The sequence below is a fragment of the Cibotium barometz genome, chromosome 13, assembly GCF_041138505.1.
Source record: "Cibotium barometz isolate CiBa-2024 chromosome 13, ASM4113850v1, whole genome shotgun sequence".
In the NCBI taxonomy this organism is placed as follows: Eukaryota; Viridiplantae; Streptophyta; class Polypodiopsida; order Cyatheales; family Cibotiaceae; genus Cibotium; species Cibotium barometz.
Window position 1 is genome coordinate 8,846,222 of NC_141058.1, and position 23,476 is coordinate 8,869,697.

The window sequence follows — 23,476 nt, forward strand, 5'->3', positions numbered from 1 at the left end:
AAGTTTAATGGATGGAATTTTCATACTTGGTAACTTAAGACTACTTCAATGATGGACAAGTTTAATGGATGGAATTTCCATACTTGGTAACTTAAGACTACTTAATCTATTTTTTTAAAAATATTGCAAAAACTTACATTGTTCTTATAATCTAAATATTGACTAGCCTACACTTACAATTTGATATTTACCTTACTCTTGTCTATGTAAACATCCATGTGTATATTTATTATAACAACTTAGCTTTAGAGATTTAAAACTACCAAATATTCTTATAAGAAAGAAACAACTATGGACTGGTTGTTTGTGGTATATTGTTCGTCTTTGTTTACCCACAATATTATACGGGGAAGCAGGGATTGAGAAAGCTTAGATGATTGATGAGCCAATGGAGAAGAGAGTTTCAAGCGCCCCAATAGTTTGTTGAACATTGCCAAAAGGTATACAAACGGATATATGGACCAAGAGACTCACTCTGTCGACGAGGGTCATGTAATGAGCAACATTCCAAGATGCCCAACATGAAGAGGAGTTGTGCTTTAGCGCCAAGGGAAACCTTTACCCATCCCCATGAACAAATCTCATACACTCCCACCATTGTCAATTGTACTATTTGTCTTGTCAACATTTAGGACTAAACCAAGAAGTTTAAAAGAATAACAACATTTAGGACTAAACCAAGAAGTTTACTTGAAAAGAATAAAAACCAATAAACAAATTCAATCAAATGGCCTTAAAACTCATCCTAGAGGTGAGCATGCATGCATGCCCACCCTACATTCACACAACTCTCCTTGTCCGGAGGAAATCAAAGTGTGCATGTCAAACTTCAAAGAGCCAAGGTGCATACAATGTACTGCCTTTTGAACAGGCATTTACACTCAAGAGTAGAACTGCCACGTGAAAAGCACATCTTATCTGTGGAGCTCCCATTTCTGGGCGTATTTGAGGCCCTATCAAGAGTTCAAGAAATAGATTGTATTTTGCATACATCCATACATTCTCTGAGAACCCGGTACGATTTGAGAAGCCCATTATACATCTTGAGACCATTTCCATCATCTTTAACTCTTTGACTCCATCTTCTGGATATCTTTGAAAGATAAATCATTTGCACTGTTTTCCAATATTCACCATCAATCCATCATCACAATTAAATGTGCTTTGTAGAGAGTTTCAAATAGAATTGTACACAATTTGACCCACAACAAATGACAATTTCCTGAAAGGAGGAGAAGTGTAGTCCCCATCGGTCAAATTAGAAGGTTGGCAGCACCCCCCCATGAATTGTGTGGAAGAGGAGAAAGTATAGTTCAAATTAGAAAGTTGGCAGAACCCCCATGAATTGAGTAAGAGAGACATTAATGCCATTATTGCATCTTTGATTTGGCCTTGTAGGGATATCGTTGGTAGATAATAACGCTACTCACAACCAATGGCATCGCAGACAATGTGTGCATCGAAGGAAGTTTTCCCTCAAAAACAAGCTGTAGCAAGGCTGTAACCAATAAAGCTGTCACAATTACAAATCCCTGCCAGTATCACCTCCAAGTTAAATAAAGCGCTGGTGGTTACATACTTGAAACCATTTTTCAATATCTTATCACATAATGGTATGCATCCAAGACATCAATCGAATCTCCAGGAAAAAAGAAGAGTGCAAAACAAAACTTGGTTTCACATGCACCTCTTGACTCGATTCAAATGGATTCATACAAGATGCCTTAAACAGATAACCTCCTTTTTTTCGAATTCAGACCCACATACCCTGCTTCCAGTTTGCCGTTAAATAAACCCCCTTGCCTGCAGCCTAATGAATTGCACCATGTAACCACAACGCAGACAAAAGTGAACTCTTTCTAGAAACGCAAATTAAGGTCTAATGCACACACAAAATAGAATGTATAACTTTACTACTGAAAACCTTTGTACGACCGATGGCTGACCCCAATACTAACGTGCTGCAGTGAAAGGGGCTTTGGTGTAGTGGGGAATTTCATGATGATGGGTTTGTTGCTCTAGGAGGAAAGAAAGAAAGATCGATATTATTGACGTCCACCAAAGACCCAGAGGGTCTAGGTCAAAGAGCTCCCCAACCACAACCTCCTGCCTGCGCTGCTCAACCAGCCCCAGCAAACTCTCCTTTCCTGCCGTCTTCCAGATGCACCTCCCCTCCTGTGTACAAAGTTCCAAGGGCTTTCCAGCCAGATATGCAATGCAAATAATGAATACATGTTACCCAAACGAGTATGTATCGGTGTAGACTGTTGATGCCAGACTCCTCAAAAAAGAGTCGAAATGACCTGAGCACCAGCCTCATACACCTGGAGCAAAGTGAACAGATAACTCTCGTTCCCAGACCACACACGAACAGGCACTCTCGTACTAGAGCCTGGTTCACTCAACTCGCAAAGACTATGATACAAGTCTTCAGGGTATGGGTACAAAAACAGGCAGTCATACAGCACCAAGTATGCGAACAAGCACTCCATAAAGAACCGTTACTCAACAGGTACACAGTTGTCAATGTAGGTACTCAAACGGGCACAGGAGGAGTTGTAGATACAGTACGGCGACAGGTACATGCTGGGTATAGCAGTAGTTACAATACAGCAAGTACAGTGCGGCAATGGGTACAGGTCAGGTACGCCAGGTGCAGCGGCATCTACATGTCGAGGTACGGCGACAGGTACATGCCGGGTATAGCAATAGTTACAATACAGCAAGTACAGTGCGGCAATGGGTACAGGTCAGGTACGGCAGGTGCAGCGGCATCTACATGTCGAGTACAGTATCAGGTGTGGTACTGGGGGTACAGTACGGGAGCAGCATGACGGATCTACAGGCGCAGTACGGCAGCAGGGTGCAGGTCGGGTATGGCAGCTTTTTGGAGCTTCCCTCTAGGGCGGAAAAAGTGGGGGGGGCGGGGAGGGGGGGGGGAGAGAGAGAGAGAGAGAGAGAGAGAGAGAGAGATGCGCCTCTCCTGGACACGTGAGAAGGGAGGAGAGAGGTGAGAGTTGGCAAGGTTGGTGGAAAGGGATCCTATTCCCTTGTGACACGTGGCACGCCCCCCCCCCACCTTTAATGAAGGTGAGCACCTCTATAAGGTGCCCCCTCATTAAATTGGGCCACATGAGGGCTTAAAAGGGCCAAAGGGGGTGCCCAAAGCTTGAGCTGGCCATTCAAGGGCCTTGGGCCCTGGACACTGGCCAGTGCCCTACCCAACTTTAATGAATGTGAACTGCTAAGGTTATAAAATCTTTAGAATAATAAACAAGGGTTTAGATGGATACTTACCACCTGTTCAGATACCACAAATCATAACAGAATACAGGGCATTCACAAGGTTCACGTGTGCGTCCCTTGTCCGTGAATTGGACACGTCATAGCTGACAGTCAGATCAAGCACGAAATTGGAAGCCTAAACTGGGATCCTTGACAGTGGGTTCCACGTCCAGGCCACACTACGGGCAACACGAAGCCTGGCCTCCCGTACCTTGGCACAAAATAGGAAAAGTCCACTTACGCGGCCAAATGGTGACATCCCCCCCCCCCCGGCAAGCCTCCAAATACACATGAAGAAGCTGTGGGTAATCTCTGAAGTAATCTTCATCAACCCATTTCGCATCGATAGGCAAGTAGTTCTTGAACTTCACAAGATATCTCCTGGAAAGCTTAGCGTCAGAGAGCTCTCTCTCCTTGTGAAACACGATCTGCTCAGGTTGAAGAACTTCCCCTAGCTCAAAACAACATAAATCAATAAGTGCATGGTTTTAAGAAGAAACTATGAATTAGAATGCTTCCCAAGCATGTAGAGAGGTTGGGAAGAAGATTACCATCCAAGAAGAGAGTAAAACATCATTGTTTTAGGCTTACCCTTGGTTTTTGGCTTGATTCTTTAGGGAGATGTGTAGCTCTCAAAGAAGAAGCTTGGCCACCAAGAAGAAGAGGGTAATCTCCAAGAGAAGAAGAGGATTAGTGAAGCTCCAAAGCTTCACAATGGAGAGAAAAGGTAGAGGGATAATGGAATTACACTAAATTGAAAATTACACTAGCATTTAAATACACTATGATGAAAATACAAAAGATTGGGGTTCTATTTATAGGTGAGAGAGGCCACCAACCAAGTCTAACTGGGATCTATGGAAGGTCCGTAGAGAGTGTTGGGATAAGTCAGAGCTTGTATGTGTGTAAACCAGTGTGAACAGTCCTGTAAAAGGTTGTTAGTGTATTTGTGTGTAGTTGTGTGAACCTCAATCCATCTCTTAGAGAGTGGATAAGCATGCATTAAATAAGGTCAAATGGCTTGGTACTGGGAAAGGCCTATATAACTAAACGCTTGTACTTTATTTTATGATCAATCAATCAAATCAGCTTTGAGCCGTGCAACATTCTCTCTCACTCTCTCTCTCTCTCTCTCTCTCCCCGTACAAATTATCGAGTCATGCATTCTTTTGCTCTCTCTCTCTCGGTTGTGAACACATCACTTTTCTCTCTCTCTTGGTTGTGAACACATCACTTTTCTCTCTCTCTCCGTACCTATCGACAAGTGGGCTTTGCTGCCTTGCTAGTGATGGCCGTCATCTGTGCACGCCGTAATCACCTCTGCAAACCTACCCGCCACCTCTGCTACCCTTATCCTGCGCAAACCCTAAGCTCTCTCTCTCTCTCTCTCTCTCTCTCTCTCTCTCTCTTCGCCCCCCTTTCCCCTGTTCGCTTCTCTCTCTTCACCCCCACAAGCTGTTCACTTCTCTCTCTCCGCGTACCTGTGTTGTCTGCCTCCCTTTCCCCACCCGCCCGTTCGCTTCTCTCTCTTCACCTCCATTTCCCCTGTTCGCTTCTCTCTCCATACCTGTGCTGTTCGCTTCTCTCTTCGCCCTCACAAGCTGCTCGCTTCTCTCTCTCTCTCTCTCTCTCTCTCTCTCTCTCTCCGTACCTGTGCTGTTCACTTCTCTCTCTTCACCCCCACAAGCTGTTTGCTTCTCTCTCTCTCCCCGTACCCTGTGCTGTCCAGCTCGCTCTTCCCACCAGGCCTTGCTCAAGCCCCCAAGGCAGCAACTAGGGGGAAATAGCCACAATGAATCTACAGGAGCTGGAGGCATACATCAAGACAGTGGAGGACAACACCAAGAAGTTATCAGGCGAACAAAAGAAGGTGCTGAACAGGGTTCTGAACCAACATGAAAAACAGTTGGAAGGCCTCCGCAAGGACATACAGGGAAAGAACAACAAGATTGAAGAATTGGCAGCCCAGGTGAACCACCAGGAAGAGGTGATTCAGATGTTGAAAGAGACCCAGCTGCAACAAACAGGAATGCCAAAGGCTGCCCCAATGATAGGGGAACTCCGGGCAGAAATGGAAGCCCTAAAGGCTACGGTCAAGGACCATACAGTGGAGGAAGGGGAACTGAATTCAGGAGGGTCTAAGGACTGAATTGGAGCAGTTGAAAGCTGCGAGTGATAAGCTGTGGGAAGAACTGCAGACCACTAAGAAAGATTGGGTGGAGGTGCTGAAGAAGCACAAACCCCAAAGAGCATCATACATGAGACTCTCGAGGAGGATAAACGCAGGAAGGATAGGGCCCTCCATGTGTGAGTACGGGGGCTACTTCCCCCAAGGAGGATGCCATGACGCTTTGCCAGATGCTAGGAGTGGACGGGATCCCCCCCCCCCCTTTTTTTACAGATACATGGAGAGCAGGCAAGGATATGACATGAGAGCGGCCCCTCATCATTAGATTCCCTGATGCCACCAATAGACGGGCCTTCTTAGACAGGCGGGCTGCCCTCTAGGGCACACAGGCGTACATGGGAGATGATCTCACTCCAGCACAAGTGGCACACCGGCATGAGGCGATGGTGATAGTTCATGAGGCCCGCAGAGCAGGTAAGTGGGCTATCTACAGAGATGGTAAGGTCATTATCACACTGAGCGCTGTTCCAAATAGGGACACGAGGTCTATGAGACCAAACACCTGAGGTTGGCAGTATGGAACTGCAATGGCATGCTATGGTCGAATCCAAGAGGCTTGAGCGAGATTCTCACAGGCAGGGATGTCATTTTTATACAAAGACTCATCAAAGCCCTGAGAGGGGCTTACCATACGTAGCCGGGTATGAGTGGGAGTCAGCTTACCGAGGCGAGACCCGCACATCAGGAGGAGTACGTGGATCTGGAGGGGTAGCTGTCCTTTTTAAATCCCATCTCTAACAGATTCTCAGCATCGTCCGGAAGGACGATGATGCACGGTATCTTTGGGTGCGGCTACAGCTTAGTAGTCAGTCATCCACATTGCTCTGTGTTATTTTGCACCACGCCACTCCCCTTACGCCGCACAGCATGGCCAGTCACCGTACTTACCATTATATGGGGATATCATGGAGTTCTCACAGCTTGGGGAAGTCCTCCTGCTCGGGGATTTCAACGCCAGGACGGGAAGTCAACAGTCCCACCACTCAATCTAGATGACCCTATCAGACTACATAAGCTGGACATCACTGACACCACAAGGTTGCAGCGATCATCGCAGGACCGTGAGGACGTCAAAGTGTATGGGAGATATTTCTTAGAGCTCGGAGTTGCACATGGTCTCGTTATCTAAACGGGATGTCCCGATGGCCCTCCTCCGGCGCCCTCACCTCCTTCCCTCACTCAGGAGGTACTAGCATCGTGGACTACCTTATGGGATCTCCGGCTTTGGCACACCTCCTCCCCGACTTCTCCATCCCGCCACCCCCTTTTGAAGCTGACCATGCCTACCTCTCTTTCACTCTTACCTGCGCACCACCCGTCCCTCCACCACCACCCCCCATCTCACATTACACTCAGGTCCTTTTTGATCACGAGCTTGACCTTGTTTACTCCAACCACATTTACCGCCAACTCCAAGATGTGGAACCTATTGTCCCCCTATCCACCCTCACATCACAGCTCACCACCATACTCCACACATACATCACCGCTTCTTTCATCTGCACGCGGCGGTCTACCGCCAAGCCACCTTGCGGTTCCATGCCCCAGAACTGTTGGTATGATGACGATTGCCCAGCCACACGCTCCCATCTTAAGCATGAGGTACGGATTGGGCAAATCACGAAGCGCCAAGTGCAACGGATTTCTCAACGGCTCACCCAACGCAAGAAATGGGAGGTCTATGCTCGGAAAGAGGATGAGTTATACCAACTTTTCTTAGGGCCAAACTGCGAAGAGGCCTAGAGGAAACTCCAAGAATATCGCCCTCCCACACCTATCACCTCCTGGACACATGGCACTCCTATGCACCCTCCCTCTATCATATCCCCCATCAGCCACCCCTACCCCCACCACCAGATCCCCGTCCCACCACCTCCACCTTCTTCACAAAGGGCATGGTCCTCAAGGCCATTCGTAGACTACGCAATGGGCGAGCCCGGGATCATGAGGGACTCACTGCCAAGTACATTTCGCATGCCGATGATACCCTGCCGCCCCTACTAGCCTACATGTTCAATAGAGCCCTTTGTGAAGGATTTCCAACCTCTTGGTCCACTAACACCATCACCCCCATCCTCAAAGCCAGAGATCCACTTGATCCTAATAATTACAGGACGATCATGATTGGCCACACATTGGCCAAACTCTATGGATCAATGCTAGAGGTGGAGCTCAGTTCATTTGCAGAGAACCAAGGATGCAGAGCCGCAAGATAGGCTGGCTTTCGGAGGAGCTATTCTACCCTTGACCACATCTTCACCCTCCATGCCATCATCGAGGAGGGTAGAGCACGGCATCAGAGGATTTACTGCTGCTTTGTGGATTTTGCAAAGCCCTTGATACGGTACCGTGGGCCCACCTCCTACACCGTCTACAAGAGATCGGAGTCCCATCTGACATGGTTTGGAGCATCATCGCCCTCTATGAGTCCGTCACCGGACGAGTGAGAGCCCCAAGAGGTACATCACAAGAGATTTCCAGCACCATTGCTTTGCATTCTCCTAGTAGTAGAGCTCCATCCCCTCCCCCACTCATTGTACTTATTGCACACTCAGATTCAGCTTCTTTTTTTTTTTTCCGAGAAAAGATCCTTTCATTAGTTATATAAAAACCGCCCGTAGGGCTACAAAAGATCTCTCTTGCTCATAAGAAAAATAGAGCAGTGAACAAAGCAAGGCAGCCCGGGAGACTCTCCCTAGGTGCTGCAAAATACAAGCATCAGTACAAAGAACTGAGGGGCTAAATCATACAATATGAGGGGGGGAAAGCCAAACAGGTGGCCTGTAATGCCAACGGGGGGATCCCGCGTGGGTATAGAAGGGACCGCTGCGCCAGGTGGTGTGAAAGGCCTGGCGTCGCAAGATCGCCTCATCCGAGTCGTCCCAGATGCGGTCATACTGTCCTCGCAGGGTGTGGATCAACTCCTGCCAAATCCCCCGTACAGTCTCTGCTGGTGGCTCCAGTCTCCCCTCAAAGGCCCTGAAACACCGGGCCCTCCAGGTGAACCAGATGGTGAGGCTGCTGAGGAGCTCCCATCGTAGATCCCTCTCCTGTGTCCAGCTGGCGGACGAGAAATCCGGTGACGGAACCAGGCGAGGCTGGCCCCTAATGAATCTGATGGCCTGTCCTGCTCCATCTCATAGCCCATAGCAGGCCCTGACGAAGTCGACCAAGCAACGGCACCCCACGTAAACATACCCTCTGGAGAGAGGGGAGCCAGAATACGCAGCATCCGCAGCCAAATCTGCTGCGCCTAAGGGCAATCCCATAGGCAATGTCTCTGTGTCTCCATAGGGTGGCCGCATCGGACGCAAGCCGCCGGAAGACCGCTGTAAACAAGCCAGGTGCCAACTGCTGAGCCCCTGTGGGCGACCAGCCACTGGAAAGTCGAGATCCTGCGGGTCTGTCGACTAGCCCAAAGCCGGGCCCAAAAATCCTCCAGGAACTCCTGTGAAAGTCCCTGTAGCCGCCAGTGCTCCGCTGCAGCTGGAGAGACCATCCTCCTCGCCGTCAAAACATGCCGCCCCAGCCGAACAGTATACTGGAAAAAGGTGATCTCTGTGGCCTCAAGGGATGCATAAGGATCATGCCACTCGTACTCCCCAGGGTCCCACTGTAGCCGGGCCAAGGGGCGCGCTGCATATTCCCATATGCGCCAATCCGGGAGCACATCTGCAGGGTCTGGGTCAATATGCCACTTCCGAGAAGCGGCGGCCACTACCCGTATCCTCTGAAAGGTGCACCCTGCAACCAAAGGCAACTCCACCTCCACTCTCTGAAGTCTGCCCTCATCCTGAATCTCATAGTAGAGGCATCTGCCATCCTCAGTGCAAGTTTTGACAGCAATCAGGATCTCCAACTGTGTAAAGGCTCCCATCCACCGTGGGGCCACTAGCTCGAAAGGCGTGAACCACTCCTCTGTGAGTGCCTCCTGAATATCATCCCTCATAATCAACCCCCCTCTGAAGTGACTCGGCCTCTCCACCTGGATCTCCTCTGGGAGACTGCAGAAGGCCTGCCAGTCTCCAAAACTACGTGCTGGGCCTGCCGCCAAAGGTCCCCAGGCTAGACGAGGCCGAGAACCCAGCATATGACCCTGCTCTGTGCGAACCGCTGGGCTCCAGATGAGCGGCTGTCTGGCCCGCTCCTCAACACAAGAAGGAGGTCGCTAAGAGAGCCCCGGTCTCAGCAGCTCCCAAGCTCTCAGGATGCTCAAAGCAAATCTGTCCTCCCATCCTCTACTGAGGCCTGTCCTCCTCATCTCTATGAAGATCCATTGAATCTCTGGTGCCCAAGTGCCCCCTGCTGGGGGAGCCCGAGCCTACAGCCGCTGCAAGAGAAGCTCTTTCCACGGCTCTGCGCCTGGAAGCAGCCCCCGAACAATAAGCTTCCCCAATAAGGCTCTACTCTGATCGACTGGATCTATAATGCCCAAGCCTCCCTGAGCCAGCGGAAGTGTAATAACTGCCCATGCAACCTTTGCCCGTGCTGGCTGACCGTCCCGCCCAGACCAAAAAAAGTTTCTGATCAGCCTCTGTACCTGGCTGATACAAGAGCTCGAGAAGATCCAGCAAGACGTAATGTACCACATGGTCGCTAACAGCACCTGATTTGCCACCACCACCCTCCCAGCCAAGGATAGTCGAGCTGTACTCCAATACAAAAGCTTCTTCCGAGTGCCAGATCCTCTCAATGTCCTCAGCGAGACTGGGATCTGTAAGTACCCTCTCTGGGATCCTCAACTGCAAGCTGGGCTCCCGTGTACTCTCCTCCAATGTCAAGATAACTGGCGCATGATCTGAAAATGAGGTGCCAGCGAGAATGCCGACGGAGTCCCCTCGCTCCCCTAACCAGTCGTTCACATAAAAGCGATCAATCCGTGATAGATTAGTCCCTCCTTGCCGGCGATCCGACCAAGAGAAACTAAGACTGTCCTGAGAGCGGAAGAAGGCCCCATGCTGCCATGCATCAGTTATCCTCAGTGACATGCAAAACCGGTCCCAAGCTGCAAGCTCCGTGCCGTGCACTGTAACATGACTGCCTCCCACCCTATCGGCCGGGTCCTCACGCATGTTGAAGTCTCCCCCGACACACCAATGTGCGGCCTCTGGCAATGCATCCGTAACCTGGGTCCAGAACTCTGCTCTGGCACTAGCATGGTTGGGCGCATAGACGTTGAGCAACCACGATAGCGTATAAAATGTGCTCCGCCACAGAGAGGGAACGAGAAGGCCACCGCTGAATCAAGTGCCTCCTCCCCGCGGGCCGGAGGTATCACTACATGAACTCGGATGGGTGCTGGCTCATGGGGGCCCTCTGCTCCAAAAAGCCGTGTGAAGGAGTAATCAAAAGCCTCCGAGCGCTGTCTAGTGCCGAGGCGACTCAGCCGACTGCGGATAGATGATATCCGTGAAGCCCGAATCGGCATGGTAAGTCTCCTCTGCGGTGCTCGATCAAGATCGGTGCTCAGAGCCCTCCTGACTGCAGGTGAGCGCCAGGGGGCTGCCAGGGCCTCCCAGGGAGCTGAGGCGGGCGGGGGGGAGGAGGAGGAGGGGGCGAGGGAGGTGGAGAAGGAACCGCTGCCGAAACAGGAGCGGGGACGGGAGGCGGCGAAGGTGGAAGCGAGGCGGTAGGGGGGGATGGGGGTGGGGGGGGTGAAGGAGGGGGTGTTGGCATCTCCTGGTCCTCAATCGTCTCGCAGGGGTCTCCTCCTGGAGGGGAGCAAAGCTGTTCCTCACGGGAACCCAGTGATGCTGAGACTGTGGCTGCTGCTGCAACGGTCTCTGGGCGTGCTGCTATGGCTGTCTCCCTCGACAGCGCCCCTGTCCAGGCTGCCACTCCGAGGTCTCTGGGGCCTGAGCAGGTGTCCTGGAGGCTGCCTGCCGAGCCGCATCTGTGGGCAGGCCATCAGGGGCCTGCTGCTGCAATGAAGGTCGGGGTCTCCTGCGAGGGCAGGCCTTGGCCAAATGACCGACCTGCCTGCAAATAAAGCACTGGTTCAGGAGCCCCGAAAACTCCACTCTCTGGTTCGGGAGCCCCGAAAACTCCACTCTCTGATCAATCCATCCCCCCCCTATCCTAGGTAGCTGAATGACCTTCGAAAGGGAGGAGATGTCAGACACCAAAACTCTGACTGAAGGTAGCCCAGCTGCTCTGGCCACCACTGAAGCTGCTGTGGGGCCCGTCTCTAGCACCGAACCCACCAATGCTCCTAGCCTACGAAGGAGTGGAAGGTACTCCCGGCGGAGTCCAGGGAAACAAACTGTAACATGGAAAAGGCGCTCTCCCTGCTCGGCCGCTGTTGGGTCAAAGCCATGCTGCCAAGGTCTGAAGAAAGCCCGAGCACCCCTGATGTCAAGGGGACTCATGGCTAGGACCTTGGCCACGCTCTGGGCTGTCTCGAACTCGATCTGGTAATATCCACGGCCCAGTAGCTGAACGTCTAGGATCTTGCCCACATCTGCAAGAAGGCGGGCCTGGAGAAGATCCCGGATCTCCCCTCTGCTGGGGCGAGTGCCGACTATACGGCAGATGGTGGAATGTGCCTGAAGGCGTTCCACCTCTGCGGCGAGGCTCGCTTCCTCTTCCGGCGAAAGAGAAAGCCTGATGGGGGTGTCCTCACGGGCGGGCGAGGGGGCTGCGGATGAGTCCCTCTGAGGTGGGGCGGGAGGAACCTCCATCAGAGTCTGAAGCTCTGTCGAAGGCGGAGCGGATACAGAGAACCTGCAAGAACCGAGCTGCACACGAAGGAGAGGGAGGCGAAAGGTAAAAAAATAATAACCCCGGGGGCGGAGAAAACCAGAAAGAAGGGGAGGGGGGGGGAGAGGCGGCGAAAACAGAACCCTAGGGGGGGGGGGGGGGGACGGGAGCACGGGAGAAAAAGGGGGAAATGGGGAAGCGAGAGCGGCCGGGGGGGGGGGCGAGGTGCTGAAGAGGAGGGGGGTGGGCGTGAAGGCGAAGAGCAACGGGAGGGGGGGGCGCGAAGGCGAAGTGCAGGGGAGGGAGGCGCTTCAACGCAGGAAAACCAGGCGGAGGGGGGGACGGCACAAACCCGAGGGCAGGCGGAGGGGGGAAGGCGCGAGGGCGGGCAGGGTGAGGGGTGTGCAGACAGTAGCGCGAGCAGGGGGGAGAGCGGGAGCTTCAGCGAGCGTTTTACTCCTCAGATTCAGCTTTTTAGTTCAGTACTTTTTCATTTTGTTGGGATGACAGAGGATACCCCATACAGGTACACCGATTTGTCTCATAGGCCGAGTTCGGTCTTTTGGAAGACGTTAATAAAATCTCTCTCTCTCTCTCTCTCTCTCTCTCTCTCTCTCTCTCTTCTACGTTTCGCTCTCTACAGCAGTTGTCTTTCATTTTCGCTCTGCATTCTGACCTGGTATCAGAGCCCCAATTGGCTTGAAGCTTGGAGACAATGGGACCTTGAGGGTTTGCAGATTTGTGGTGTTGATTGGAGATTGCTTGGGTTGTTCAGGAGTTGGAGGTCGGGTAGAAGGCGGCCATCACCGTTGGACAGCCACCTTGCATACTATTTGCAGCCTCTTCTTCATTTTTTTCCCACCCACCCCCCCTTCACTAGACCTTGTGAACCCTTGAGATGGCTGACTTGCTTGAGATGGCTAAGAAGCACGTGAAGATCCCTACTCTCCCCACATTCCCGGTGGATCAACAGTTGGACGGGAACAACTATGGCATATGGAAGGTAATGATGAAGTCTGTCTTGGAGTCTTATGACTTGGCTGATTTCATTGTGGTTGGTGTTCCACGGCCAGAGTTGGAGGATGGGGAGCTTTTACCCTCTACTCGGAAAGAACGGGAGGCTCAGGCATAGTTGTGGGATCGTGTCAATGCCCGTGTGCATTCTTTCATCTTCCTTAATTGCACACCTCAAGTGTTAATCATATAAAACATATGACGTTGGCCAAAGGGATTTGGTAGCATGTTGGTTTCACCGCCAGGGATACTCGAGAGTGGATTCTTGATAGTGCTGCTTCCAGGCACATGACTCCTTCCCGAGAGTTTTTAGAGGATCTTAAACGACAGTCAAGTCGCATTTTCATTGGCGACAATTCCACTATACCGATTCACAGTGAGGGCAAGATGGAGATCATTCCCGATGGCAAAGGAGGGAAGCATTCTTCTCGTGTTCTTTACATCCCCGCACTCAGATCGGTGACTTGTGGCACTTCCTCTTTGGCCACTTGAATGTGGATACGTTGCGGCTTTCCGGGACTAGTTGATGGATGGCTTGCCAGATGTTGGCAACAGGCAGGGAATCTTTTTCGAAGCAGGCTTCTAGGCAAGCTTCGAGACCTTTGGAGTTGGTACACACTGACTTGTGTGGACCTATGCAAACCCCATCCTTGGGAGGTTCTTTGTACTTTATGCTGCTTGTTGATGATTGTAGTAGATTCACATGGATTTATTTCCTTTCCCAGATGGACCAAGCTTTTGCTCGGTTCAAGGAGTGCCACGTTATGGTGGAGAAAGAGTCTGGATTGCAGATAAAGACTCTTTGGGCTGACAAAGGAGGAGAGTTCTCTTCTAATGCGTTTGTGCGGTTTTGTGCGGAACATGGCATCAAGCGGGGGCTCGCCAATACAGGTTCGCCTTCAGAGAATGGAGTGGTTGAGCGAAAGAACCGGACTGTGGTGGAGAGGCTGCAACTACAGCTATCCATATCCTCAACCGATCTCCGACGATTTCAGTACCAAAGATGACTCCATTTGAGGCTTATTTTGGCAGGAAACCAGATGTCTCCCATTTCCAATGTTTGGGTGTGATGCCTATGTTCACATTCCAAAGAAGCAGAGGGGGAAGCTTGACTCGAAGTCCCAGAAGCTTGTATTTGTCGGATATAACTCTCGTTCCAAAGGATACACATTGTATGACCAGGAGCGGAACAAGGTTGTTGTCAACAGAGATGTCTTTGATGAGCATGTTCCAACTTCCACTGTGGATGAGCCGCCACTTCTTGGAGACCCAAATGAGTCTGAGGATGATTCCCAGTCTATTGTTCCAGTTGGACAGCCTCAGTCAGTTGTAGAGGTTGAGCCCCAGCAGCAGCAACAGGAGGCTCCGCGTTTTGCTCAAGTACCAAGGTGGTTGTTAGACACCCTTCGACAGTCGGGTGTTACGAAGCTTTCCCTCTGAGTGGACCATAGAGGACGGACCTCGAAGATGACACAGAGTTCGTGAAAAAAGCCATTCAACGGAGCTCTTACGGGTAAACTATGCTTTGATGTCTAGTATCATGCGGGACAAAGAGCCCACTTCTGTGAAGGAACCTCTTTATCATTATACTTGGAGGAAAGCCATGCAAGTGGAACTGGATGCCATAGAGAATAATAAAACTTGGGAGTTGGTTCCGAGGCCATCAAAACGGTTAGTCATTTGTGTCAAGTGGGTCTTTAAGACCAAATATACGTTGTCAGGAGTTTTTTGAGTGTGGTGTTCTGGCATATGTACATATGGATGCATGTTCATATAGCACTTGGATGCCCATCATGAGTTTGATAATATGGTTATCTTTTAATCAGGCATAACATGCTGATGCCTAATGCAGGGCTTTGATTCAAGTACCTTTGTTGTTAACACCCTTGTGAGTCTGTATGGCAGTTGCTAGTGCATTCCTGAAGCAAATTGTGTGTTCAATGGGTTGTCTCAGCATGATATAGTGTCATGGAATGTACTGATCTCAGCAATGCAATGTCATTGGAAAGTGACAAGTTACCACATGCTGATGCTTGCAAGAAAGGCGTTAATGCAGATATATTTGTTGGAAACGCTTTTGTGGGCATATATGGAAAATGTGGTAGCATTAGGAAGAAGGTGTGGGTCTAGACAAGCGGACTTTTGTGATGGCTCTTCAAGCATGTCGTGTGCTTACCGAGAAGGAAGCAGCTGTTGTCATGGAAGGGCTATCCACCAAAGTAATGTCTTTAGAAGTTGGCCATGCATGATGTGCTAATGCATGGAGGAAGGGCTTGGCCTCACATACTTTTGTGCGCAACACCCTTGTGAATTCGTATATCAAGTATGGGAAACCATGTGACGAGCAGTAGGGAGACGATATAGAAAGCTTCGACCTAGTAAAATTTCAACTCAAGGATCAGCGAGGAGGTGGGCACACGTTTACCAAATTTGGCACAGATAATCGTGGGGTTGCCGATTCCGCTAGAGGAACTCTTCAAGGCTCTAACAGTATAAAAGGAGAGGCGCTGGCAGAGCAGAGGAGACGTGTTTTTTTTGTTTGTATAGCTGCCGCAGAGCAGAGGCATGTATGTGTTCTTGTTGGGGTTGCCGCCTCTGAGAGTAGAGGTGTTGCTTGTTTGTTTAGCTGCCGCTGGTAGCACAGTGGCGAGTTTCTTTGATTGTATCTGTTGCCGCAGCTGCAAAGTTTTTTATGTGTGTTGATTTTGTTTGTATAGCCACCGCCAGTGTCTGAGAGCGGTGAAGGTGTGTTAAGTGAGAACCAGCTTTATCTCCAGTGACTTTGAGCCTTGTTTTGCAAGCCATCATCAAACTAAATCACAAAAGCTTCTTTACAACCTGATTGCTTCAGTCACTGAACTAGAGTACCCCGAATGTAGTGAAAAAGAACCTTTAGTTTTAGACATGCGCCTCTGTCTGTAAGTGAGAGAAGGTCTTGTGTGTGCCCGTCTCCATGCCATGATGGTGATCTTTGAGCTGAACCGGACCAAGTTGATGCCCATACTTCTACATGAAGACTCTTATCAATTCTAAGGCTCCTGCAAGTCAACAACAATGGACGTTGAAGCTGCGCATACTTTGAGTAAACACTCTTCATAGGCAATCATTATTAATATTCTATGTAATTGTAATTGATAGTGGCTTCTGGAGTTGTTTATGTGAGGCTAGAGATGAAAGGTTTTTTTTATCCAAGAATTGACGAGCAAGGAAACAAGGGGATGCTGCCGTGTTCCTCATTGGAAACCTCCCTCCAACCTTGGATGCATGAGTGTGATGTGGGTGTGCTGTGAACATGTTCCTCATCGGGTTAGTCATGGTTGTGTATACTAAAAATCGGTGTTATGGTGTAGAGTTTTGCCATGTTCCAAACTTTGTAACCGAGTAGCTTGGGTGTTTAAGGGGGAGACTATCTTCAACACTCTACTTCATGTTCAATCACTGATGTAGAACATTTTGGAATTAATGTGTGTGAGCCCAAGGGGCCTTGTGCTACAAGTTTTTTTGAAGTTGTGGGTGAGGTGGGAGTGTAGATTTAGTGTGTGGGTGTGTCTATTGATGTGCCCAGACCCCCTTGTGTGCACAAGGATGCCAATCACATACCCACGAATGCATGTGGGGGATTAGTGGGGGTAGGTGACCATGCCCACTCCCACACTCACTTAAAAGTGGGGCTCCCCACCTTGGCCCCAAAGTGGGTGCCCAAAGGGGGTGCCCACTTTTAAATAAGTGTGAACACCTAACCTTATAAAACAAAAGGGTTAGAATTAAATATTAAAAACTACATGTGCAACATACTTACCACCTGTTCACATGCACTAAAACTCGTCAGAATACAGAGCAGACTTCACGACTCACTGGCAGGCGTCCCCGCTCAGTAAGTAACACGTCAGGCAGGCAAACACACAAATACATGTCATGCGAAAACAGTTTCAAGCATGCAAATCATGTGTGCATGTGCAAAAAGTAACATGGACATATCTCCCGTTCATGGAACAAGTACAAAATATCTGTCGGCACAAAACTGGCACGACATAAAAACATAAAAACCTGGTCTTCCTATGGAGTGACAGTCCCATAGGTAAGACACAGTTCCAGGCACGAGTCTCCCTATGGTGTGACAGTCCCATAGGCAAAACACGGCACGAATACTGGCTCTTCCATGGTGTGACAGTCCCATGGATCGAACACAGTCCAGGTCATACACGGGTGGCACTGGTCTGGCTCCCGTCCATACGACACCATCCTGCTAACACACGGGTGGCACCAGTCTGGCTCCCGTCCATGTCAGCAAAATACTGGCCTCTTCACATGAGACACCGGCCTGGCCTCAAGTGAACGAGACGCAAAAACTAGGAATGGACCAAATGGTCGGCCAATTGGTGACATTGGCTGCTGTCGGCCTCTTTTGGGCTGGTCGACTAGCAGCCCAGGGCCATATATATATGTTGTCATGTGCATGATCAATGCCACGGACAAACTTCAGACGCTGATCCAGAAAAGGCAGCCAGATAAAGACTTTGAAGAACCATAAGTGGAGCACAAGAGGACAAGGGTGGATTTACAGCAAGGCCTGGAGGGGCTTCTACACCATGCGTTAGGAGCCAGATCAGGGGGGTCGGCTGAACCAGCATTGGTCGGCTGAAACGGAGGAAGGCTGCAGCCGGCGCATCTTAATCAAGGGAATATTCTGTTCGGGCAGCGCTGAAAAGGATGTTCTGGACTGTGGACTGGCCGACCAGCAGTCGGCCAGTTGGCCATGCTTGGAGAGGTCCTATAAAAAGGGACCATGTGCTCATTGTTAAGGCATTCAACCCTCTAGGGGTTTGGGTCAGTAGGAGTCCCATAGGGGTACAGTCTTGGGTGTTATTCACCTTTTATTCAAGGCAACCTAGGGCTGTGTGTAAGAGTACCTTTTTGTACTATAGCAATATACTGAATTTCCAGCACATCTCTACTCTCTCTATATATCTGCGTTTTTGCATCAGCATGTTGCCAATAGTGTTTAGGGCTGAAAGAAGACTCCCAGAGCTTCCGCATGTTACATATGTGGCCTTGCCCCCCACACTTTTTGTACATTGTGTATTGGATCTTGTGTATAGTGTCACCATTTGGCCACCCAATTGGTCCACCCGTGCTTTCTCATCATGTATGTACATTGGATTGGTATCCATGGCAGTTGTATATGCCGGGGATTGATGCCACTCATGTGATGCTATGGACTTGGCTTTCCGTTGGGACTTGTGCCTCTGTGTACATGCCCGGAAATGCCTAGTGGATTGGTGTTCCATTGGGTCTGGTACCTTGTGTACTTGCCTGGAGCACATCTATTTTGGTATAGTCTCATGAACGGGCATTGTCCATACCAATGCTGCATTGCATATCATTTTTATGTGCTTTCTTGCAATTGAAATTGCAGGTTGTTTTCATGCTTGCTTGACAAATGTGTAGCTCCGGGTAAGGGAACGCCCGCCCGCGAACCGTGCGTGTGAAACTGAATATCTTGACACTCAGAGCTATTATTGAGGAGGGCAGATTATATGGCAGGAGGATTTATTGTTGCTTTGTGGATTTCCGCAAAGCTTTTGACACAGTACCGAGAGCCAGACTGATGCGCAAACTACAGGAGATGGGAGTGCCCACAGAGCTGATTTGGGGAAGCATGGCTTTATACAAGACAGTTGTGGGGCAGGTACGTACTACTCAGGGTATATCTCAGATGGTTCACTCCACTATTGGGGTGAAACAGGGCTGCCCCCTTTCTCCCACCTTATTTGGGATGTATGTGGATGAGGTTTCAGACTATGTAGAGCGAGAGGGTGACAGAGGAGCACAGCTGGCAGGGACATGGATTCCGCTATTGTTGTATACTAATGATATTGTGCTGATCTCAGATTCTCCAGAGGGGATGCAACGTCATTTGGATGCATTGCACACGTTTGCACAGGACAGTGGATTGTCTGTTAACCCTAGTAAAACCAAGGTGATGGTGTTTAACACCACAGCACAGTGGGTTAGGAGGTCAATACCCACCTTTACATATGGTCAGGAGGCAGTGGAGTATACATATGCATATACTTACCTTGGTGTGGTTTTTAGTGGCCCACTATTTTCCTTGAGGAGAGCAGCGAAGACCAGATTGACCGGAGCTTATGCAGCATTGGGGAGACTAGAGAGGATGTGTTCGCAGGTTCAGTTTCAAGAACCTCGAACAAAGCTCTGGCTCTTTGACACTTTGGTCACTTTAGCCATGCTGTATGGAGTGGAGATATGGGGACCCTCAGTGGATCACCACAGCCGAGCTGGTAGCACTGATGGATGGAGATGTATGGAGAGGCCCTTGGTTTCTATGATTTCCCGGATGATTAGGGCCAAGGCCTCCGTACCACATGATATTATCCGTGCAGAGATGGCTGCCCCCCCATTGGTAGTAGAGGCACTCACTCAATCAGTCTCCTTTATACATAGCACTTGGGCTCTCCCTAGAGACAGATATGCTCGCTTAGCCCTGGAGTCTTCACGACAGTTGGCATCACAAGGAGACGAATCATGTTGGTATGCACAAATGACAGCTTGGTTCCAACTGCATGGCTTTAGTATGGACAGGCTACCTCCATTTCAGTACTCCCTGGATGCACCCTCCCTCTCTCTCACACAAGCAGAGATTACCAGACTTATCAGGCAGGACTTGTCTCACCTGGACACTAGGAGGACATGGATACAGCCGACACACGAGCTTGGTATGAAGATGGCTTTCTATAGAGATCATCTTCTCCAGCTCACGGAGGATGGGTTTGTGATTAGACCCAGCTACATGGATACTCATCTTTCTCATGGGGTACAGTGTGCTATTTCAGATGCGCACATCCTCACACCAGCTAGAGATTGAGACTGGCAGATTCAGAGGAGTACCAGCTGAGGCCAGGATTTGTCAGTTGTGCCAGATGGAGCTAGAGACAGAGTTACATTACATATGTCACTGTCCAGTATATTATGAGATACGAGGCCATTTTCACTGCCTGTTCAGAGAGGGTTTCCGACCACTTTCCAGAGTCATGAGATACCAGGATCAGAGATGCCTCGGATTATACTTGCTGGAGCTACGTAGACATAGAGAGGGTCTCTTGAGAGGGAGGGGATCAAAGAGGGAGAGACACCTACAGAGGCAGATTACAGACTTCTTTCGACCAGAGATTGAGCAGTCAGGCCAACAGGCATTGCAGCTAGCCCCAGAGTATAGCCGCACCAGAGATACACTGATTGATCGGGCTATAGAGCTGGGGCGGTCCAGGCGCCCCAAGATGAGAGGCCCATCTCGACACTGGCGAAGACTACAACAGAGGATCAGAACCATAGTAGCACGGCATGGGAGACGTCCAATCAGAGTACTCACCATGGAGGACATTGAGGATATCCGCCATCGACCGATGAGAGACATCTTTGGATAGTGATGTATATGATGCTTACCTTTGTTGCTGGAGTTTTCCTTCCTAGATGTTATCCATTAGGAGCTCCTAGTACCTTACTTTTCCTCATAGTTGTTGTTTCAGTTTCAATTAGTTGTTTAGTTGTTTTAGCTTGTCTTACACAGACATTGTATCAAATCCACCAATTGTTGTAACCTTTTTGGTCTCATAGGTCATTTTGGCCTTTTGAGGACGTTAATATATCATTTCATTTCATTTCTCTCTCTATTTTGCGTTTTGCTCTCTACAGCAGTTGCCTTTCATTTCCGTTGTGCATTCTGACAGTAGAGGCCTTATGCCAGACTATCAGGTACATACAGAGGATACTAGCCATGGATTCGTCACGATTACCATACTTGGAACTACTGTCTTCTCGGGCGATAGCAGAGGGAGGGGTGCATTCATCTTGGTATGCTTCTATCCTCACATCGTTCACCACACACGGACTACAGATGAGCTAACTACCCCCATTTCAATATGACCCAGACTCCCCCTATACCAAGCCATAGTTCATATCATACTTGCATGATTGGTGAAGCAAACGTTTGCTAACGTATGGTAAAATGGCGTATGAAACTGGCCTATCATTCTTGCTCTTTTTTTTAAAAAACATTTCAAACTTTTTTGTTGAAAGTGACACAGTGCTGGTCCACACCCTCTAGGCACTAGGCTCAGGCTATAAAGAACCTGGGCCTCAAGTTGGCGAGTGAACACTATACTATGAAAAAGCCCTACACTGTACCGCACATACTTATTAGTATGTATGGTACATAGTATGTACTATGTACTATGTACATTTAGGTTTTTAGCCTTCAAGTTTCAACTTTATTTTTAAGTCCCAACTCCCACATGCGTATATAGCCCCAAATTTAAGACCACGTATGAAACTCCACCAAGAGCTGAATCATACTTTATCATACCTATCATTTTGCCCATAGATGTTTCTCGTACCGGCACGAACCCATTCATACTGGATGGTTCGTACGGTGCAATATCATATGGTATTGTGTATGATACGAGTCCCCCCCCCCCCCCCCGAAAAAAAAAATTCCAAATGCTTAAAAAAAATATAGAAAACCTGCTTAACGAAGATCCCAAAGGCTCGCAATACTTCGCAACTCTGGCAAGGTAGACTGGTAGTGTACACTTGATTGGTAGGATGAGAGAATCTTGCTACATCACTTGGAGATCCCTGGTATAGGTAGGCTAGACAGTTGAATTCTCAAGTTATGTACGAGGGAGAAGATTTGGACATGGCCATTTTGATCTAGAGAGGAGTCCCTAAACCTATCACCCTAGATGCATTGCTCGTATTTGTGCAAGGACGGTCCCTTAGTCATAAACGCTACACTGGGAGACCTTTGGTATTGCATTACCCATCCAGGTTCTTTTTTGGAGACAATCGGGAGATCCAACTGGGAGAGACACATATCCATGTTCTGGTTCCTCAAGCACTGTAGACTCCTCCCCTCCCAACCTTTCCTCACATTTAAGCTTGAAGCTCCATAGGTTGTAAGTGGAAAAAAAAAACATATTTTATCATATGGTATCCGAAAATTTCATATCATACCAAAAATTCCTGTACCGTATCGTATTTTCGTACCGTGACAACTATGATTCTCCCTAATGTATGGCAGTATGAAACATACATGTGGGGTTTTGAACTAAGGACCTAAACATCTCTACCACTTGAGCTATCACGTCATTGGCAGCCTTTCTAGTATTTCCACCTACACAAGACCCGAAATGCACACTGGCACTATCCAAGAATGTCCACAACCCTGCCCGAGATCTAAAACATCCTACCATGCCCTTGGATTCCACATGGGCCCTTCCCACATGATCCACATGCATGCCAAGGGTTCTCTGCATGCCCCGAAAAGTTAGGGGTTTGTGACACTTGAAGGCGGTTCTCCCAAGCTAGGAGACGGGCATCTTCGGCCTGTCAAGTTGTTGGCAGGGTTGCGTTGACGATTGGGTAACCAGCAAAGTCGTCGTCTTCATGTTGCTATAGTGTTGGGCTTCCTCTTGGCCATCTTGGGTTTGAAGATTGGTGTGCAAGAGAGCTTGCATTATTGCCATAAGAGAATCCATGGTAGGTCTACAAGGTGCAACTAGGGTGGAGGTATTCAAAGCAGAAATCCATGCGAGCTAGCGAGGTACTTGGGTGGAGCTACTTGGGAGTTACAACGCCAAGACCCCTCAATTCAAGCTAGTGAGAAGACCATGCGAGGCATAATGCCCTCAAGGAAGGCTCAATCCACCTTGTCATACGTTGTCATAGGCTTTCTCGAAATCTAGGAGGACCACGAAGTCCTCCCGACAGAGCTGCCAAACCCCCATCTCACGGTCACCCCCAACAAGGTGAAGACTTTATTCATGATGCTCCTATCCAAGATAAAGCTTGCTTATGTCCTATGGACAAGGTCTCGGAGATAATGGCGAGACAACATTGGTGCACCCCAACTTACCACCCTCTGGTCCACTAGATCATCAAATTGATCTTCTATGACAAACAAAATTCCATACTGCCTTGATCTGTCTATAGACGTAGAGCTGGACTCCCATCTAGAAAAGTCGACATGACCATGGTTTATATCTCCACGTGTTTGACCATTTGCAGCTCCGATTTTGTCTGCCAAGATGAAAGATGACTCGACATGTCTCTATGTTGATTATCAGGCCCTTAACAAGCTAACAATCAAGAGAAAATTTCCCATGCCCCACATAGAATACATTGTCAAACTGCTCATTGGCGAAGAAATCTTTTCCAAGATTGACCTTAAGAGTGGATATCACCAAGTTCAAACTCTGAAGTCAGTTGTCC

The 23,476-nt window shown here is 49.2% G+C and overlaps 1 protein-coding gene across 2 annotated transcripts in view; it reads right to left on the bottom strand.

Moving 5' to 3' along the window:
- Positions 1–690: 690 nt before the first annotated feature.
- The window catches only part of LOC147632332 (Nucleotide-sugar transporter family protein), a 145,063-nt gene continuing 122,277 nt past the window's right edge, over positions 691–23,476 (bottom strand). Inside the window, exon 7 of one of the 2 annotated variants that reach the window (XM_086807155.1) lies at positions 691–1,532. In XM_086807155.1, coding sequence (XP_086663281.1) covers positions 1,371–1,532 — 162 coding nt within the window. In that variant the 3' untranslated portion in view covers positions 691–1,370. Of the gene's footprint in view, positions 1,533–16,199; positions 16,225–23,476 lie in introns of those variants that run through there. The other variant, XM_086807156.1, reaches the window with a different exon arrangement.